The sequence below is a fragment of the Ceratotherium simum genome, chromosome 33 (genome assembly GCF_057802395.1).
Source record: "Ceratotherium simum simum isolate JZ-2026a chromosome 33, ASM5780239v1, whole genome shotgun sequence".
NCBI lineage: Eukaryota > Metazoa > Chordata > Mammalia > Perissodactyla > Rhinocerotidae > Ceratotherium > Ceratotherium simum.
The window spans coordinates 7,695,603-7,700,917 of NC_141932.1; the positions used below are offsets into that span (position 1 = coordinate 7,695,603).

The 5,315-nt window shown below is 33.8% G+C and overlaps 1 protein-coding gene across 1 annotated transcript; it reads left to right on the plus strand.

The window, feature by feature from the left end:
* The first annotated feature begins 2,506 nt into the window (after positions 1 to 2,506).
* LOC147912756 (vomeronasal type-1 receptor 4-like) lies at positions 2,507 to 3,439 on the plus strand. Its single transcript, XM_087422335.1, has one exon. It carries the CDS (start codon positions 2,507 to 2,509, stop codon positions 3,437 to 3,439), a length of 933 nt encoding a protein of 310 aa, XP_087278461.1.
* The last annotated feature ends 1,876 nt before the right edge of the window (positions 3,440 to 5,315 follow it).

Sequence of the window (5,315 nt, forward strand, 5' to 3'; positions counted from 1 at the left end):
AACCACAATAAGTCTAGTTAACATCTGTCACCACACATACTAACAGAATTTTTTTGGGTGTGAATTGAGGAACAACAACTTATATGACAAAGAAATTGTAGAATCATTCTGATTAACCATCTTATATAAGTGATTCTATTTGTGAGAGACACCTATAAATTTCTATCTTTCTATAGATATTGTTCCTGTTAGACTTCCTATTCCTACTGCGGGAGAGAGGAAAGGACAACATGCATAAAAAGTATTCGACTAGAAAATGTCACTATCTCCTAGACTACCAAATTAATTGGCATTGATTTATACCAAAAAGGCTAATGTTTTCTAAAGTAAATTATTATCATTATTTTCTTTCTTTAGTTTATTTCGCTCTGAAAGTCCTTCTAAGGTACTTCGGTTTAATTTCTCAAGTGTTAATTTAAATGACAGAACAGATCAGCAGTCTGTTAGATTAGATCAGTATTTCCTGCTGCCTCCATTTGAGTCCCTTTCTGTCTCCAGAGATCAAGGAAAAGAGTCTTTCCCAAACATCATAATAATCTCTTTGGAGATGATGACTACATAGTTTTAATTGCTTTTTGGTAATTAACAACTGGAAAAAAAAGTCTTTTGCAAATATTCTTGGTTCCCCAAGCCTGTCCTCTCACTGCAGCTGCAGGTGAAATGATTCCAATTCTGAAGGGAGTTGAGGTCACAGAGTCACAAACCCATATCTAGTAGTCTGGCGGTCTCCTTTCCTCTCACACAAGCAGGTTGTCGTGATCACGGCACTGAATCCACCATCCTGGAAAAGAGAGGGTTTCAAGTAAGTATTTACTATTTCAGTCTGAGACGCAGAGTCTGCAACAAGGAAGGGTATTAGGAGTCCAGGTAAGTGATAATTTTGGAAAAAGAAAATCTTCTGTTCTTGAACCTGGTCAGTGACAAAACCACAGAGGAAGGAGGTATAATTGTGAGAAGTGAGCTGAGCTTGTAAAGAGAAGTGAGGGTCCTACACTGAACTCCAATCCTTGATCTCTTCTGATGCAATTTATTCTAATCTTCACTGAAAGTGATTGTTGGTGTTTAAATGCAAGTGATAATGAAATCTGATTTTTAATGAACGTAATGACTGTAGTGCAAAAATATGTCTATAGTCAGGTAACTGACAGGAATCATAAAATACATTTTCCAGTTTACTAGAGGTGTGTTAATAGCACCTCCATGATTAATAAAAACTAGAATAAATCTACAGAAATCATCTAATCCTTTGCATAAACAGTGTATATGAATGACAATTGCTGGAATAGAAATATTTTCTCTAGCTCTGGGTGTATGAAATGCTTAATGGAGATAGTAATTGTTTCTTACTGAAAACATCTACATTAGTTGATTTTGGTGAGACTATTTTTCATCTTCAAATTAGAGAGGGAGTATTTAAAGAAATGGTAATGTTAAAAATGGATTTCAGATAGCAGCTATCAGGCTCAAAAGTATCTTGTGTTCTATTCTCTAGTTTAAAAATACTGTCATATCAATTCCAAGCTCTAGAATTTCAACTTATAAAATAACATGGTTTTACATCTTAGAGAATATATTTTCTATATGTTTTTTATAATTTAATGTTCACAAAACTTCACTTATTGACAACAAATTTTAAGTCATGTGATGAACAGATTTGCTACAATTTGAAAGTACTAATATTTAGTTTTACCTCTACACTAATTTATCACATATTGGTGTTTCAGGTCTCACATTTTAGGGCGTGCCAGAGTGTTCAGTGTTGCATGTGATAGGTGTCATTCCATTCTGCCATAAAAGCAAATAAGTGTTTCTGCTGGAATTGCAAAAAAAGCCAAGAGTGCACTCTTTCAACACAATTTGTCATGGAGAAAGTCTCTAGAATTATAGTATAATAAGAGCATGTACATTTTATTGAGATATCTAAATATTTATTAATAATTTTTATTGGTCTCTATAATAAATATTTACACATAAATGGAAGCTTGTTAGAAAAAAATAAAATACTACCAATCTACAATAAAATGACAAGGTATGGAAATGTCTAAATACGCATCTGTATTTTTTGGAAGAACACAGCCAACTTTAGCTTTGTTAGAACCACACTGTGTTTAAATGCAGAGCCATTATACCAGCCTGGCCAGGTTCCAACTCCACCTTTCCCATAAAAACAGTTTGGATTTGATAAATCACTGAACTTTATCTGCTTCAGTGCTCCTTCTCTTTTGAATAAAAATACTAGTACTGACTGTTTCATGAAGTTAGGCAGAATACAGGGTTCACTACATCTATGGCCTTTGTAGAAGTGATACATATTGTGAGAGCTCTTTAAATCTTATACATTCAACTCTTGGAAACCTGAAAAAATTACTATAAATAACTATTTGTATGTTGGGATGAATATAAGTGGAGCATTTCAGTTGACATGATACACGTAGCTCATGCCTCATTTCTCCATGCAGGAATCTCTAGCTCAGAAGATGACAATCACTTCCTGGGATTTGACAGAATGGCCACCAGGGATTTGGCCATAGGAATAATCCTTTCATTACAAACTATAGTTGGAATTCTGGGGAATTTGTCCGTTCTTTGTTTTCATCTCTTCCTTTACTTGACAAGATGCAAGTTTAGGTCCACAGATTTGATTATCAAGAATCTGACTATAGCCAATCTATTAGTTATTTTTTCTAGAGGAGTCCCCCAGATGATGGCATGTTTTGGGTTGAAAGATTTCCTCAATGATTTTGCATGCAGACATATTTTCTATGTTCACAGAGTGAGCAGGGATGTGTCCATTGGCACCACTTGCCTCTTGAGTGTCTTCCAGGCCATCATGATCAGCCCTTTGAACTCCAGGTGGGCAGAGCTTAAAGTGAAGGCCCCCAAGTACATAGGAACCTCCAGTATCTTCTGCTGGATCTTGAACATGATGCTAAATATTATACTCCCTCTGCATATGACTCATAAAAAGAACAACACAAACTTCATACAGAAAAGAGATTATGACTACTGTTATGACATACTTCATGGCAACATCACACCAAAACTCTATGCAGCATTGATATTATGTCGTAATGGTTTCTGTTTGATTCTGATGGTCTGGGCCAGTGGCTTTATGGTTTTCATCTTGCACAGGCACAAGCAGCAGGTTCAATACATACATAGGAAAAATCTGTCTCCCAGATCCTCCCCTGAGTCCACAGCTATGCAAAGTATACTTGTCCTTGTTTGCACCTTTGTATCTTTGTGGACTCTCTCCTCTATCTTCCACATTTGTTTGGCAGTTTTTAACAATCCCAGTTTGTGGCTGAGGAACACTTCTACACTAGTAGCTGCATGTTTCCCAACTGTGAGCCCCTACATTCTCCTGAGCCATGATGCCAGAGTATCTTGGGTCTGCTTTGCTTGGAATGGAATACAAAATCTCCTAAACTTTTCATAAATTTCTGAATTTTATGTGTATTCACAGTGGTGAATTGTTTTACACTAGGCTTCTTCAGCCTATAACCACAGTTTTGAGACATTCACGTTATAGGGTGTGGTAAATAAGACAGGCTGAACCTATGCTTCTAAATAAACAACAAAATCAATAAGAAATGTAAATGAAACATTATTATAATGTTAATATTGATGTAATTGAAATTTTATTAATGTTTGCAGTGGAGAGGTTCAGAGTCTATGCAACGTTAAAACAGCAGTTCCTGAAACAATCAAGAGTTAAGTAGGTAACTTTCAATCTGATATAATAACTTTTTCAGACATTAATACTTATGGGATAGTAGTAAATTTTCATAAAACAGGAACAGCCATTGAGATCAGGATTCAAGAAATTGTAGGAAGAAAAATTCTCCCACAGAAAAATCAAGACCATGGTCTTAAGCTTAGGATTAAATTCAATTTCAGAGTGTCAAGGCATTGAAGGCTAAATACGAGGTTTGTACATTCTCTCCTTAGAGAGACCATATTCATTTGAAGTAAGATGTTATGATGGGAGATTAGTACACAACACATTTTCTTATATAAATGGCTGTATTGAAGTCAGACAAGTGATCACAAAAGTATGTTTTCGCACATATTGAAAGACATGAAGTAAGCGTTGCCTATCAAAAATGCATTCTGTCTGGAATAAAGTTATATGGAGATTGGGATCTGTAGAAGGTAGATTTTTTATATAATGTGAAGATGCCAAGTAGGCAGAACTAGGTTCTGAGGTGCGCTTCCATGTCTTAAAAGTGAGGAAACAAGGTTATGGTGGAGCCTTCATGAATCCTGAAGTAGTGGGGGGATGTTCCTTTGGAAGGGTAAGTCATGAATCCATTTTCCTTATCTGTCACTTTGGCCCTGTGAATATTCAAAGGAATAAAATGGAAATTTCATCATTTTTACAAATGATTTTCATATTACTTCTCTCTATATTTACGTTATAAAGCTGATACAAACAATTAAGTTTTCAAGTATTCAAAACAACAAATCAACTTCGCCTAATGGGTAGATATTGAAACTTCTGCCAAAAAAATAAACACATATTTTAAGCTCAAAAAGACACACTTAGTATTGAAAACATATTCGACACCAAAGCATTATGCTTGTTTGTGTATACATATATATTAAAAGATACATAAACGTGCATGTGTATGTATATAGATATTTGTGTATATGCATGTTTGCGCATCTCCGTGTTTGTATGTGCACATATATATAAATATAAGTGAGGTCAAATTATGTTTTTTTCATCTATCAATACATAGGAACATTGTAAATTATGAAATTTAAAAATAATACTAATTAAAATTATAATGCACTGCTTTAAGCTTTATGTCCATTTTATCTGATATGTGTGTCAGTATGCTTGTTGTTTAATTGGTTAAGTTTACATGGAATATATTTTTAATTTTTATATTTGAACGCTTATGTATTAGGTGTATCACTTGAAACCTATACAACTGAATAGACTAAAAAATGTTTGATTTTATTAGGAGTAGTCTTTACAGTTAATATAAAAATCGGTATATTTGGCAACAGATTTATTAACTGCTTGTACACTCTTCATTACAACTATTCTGTGTTCTTTTTCTTTCTAATTTAAATTTGACCAGGTAAGTGATTTAAAATAACTCTATTTTTGCTTCTTTTCTTTAGAGGTTGAATTAAAAATTCATCAATATCGCATCAAATGGATTTTTCTTTTCTGTACTTTAATCCTTATATTTTAATTATATCTCTTGAAAAAATATCAAAATGAATATAGTCAAATCTGTTTAACTTAACAAGAATAATAGTGTAGTTATGTTTAATACAATAATGGTTACATGTGAGAT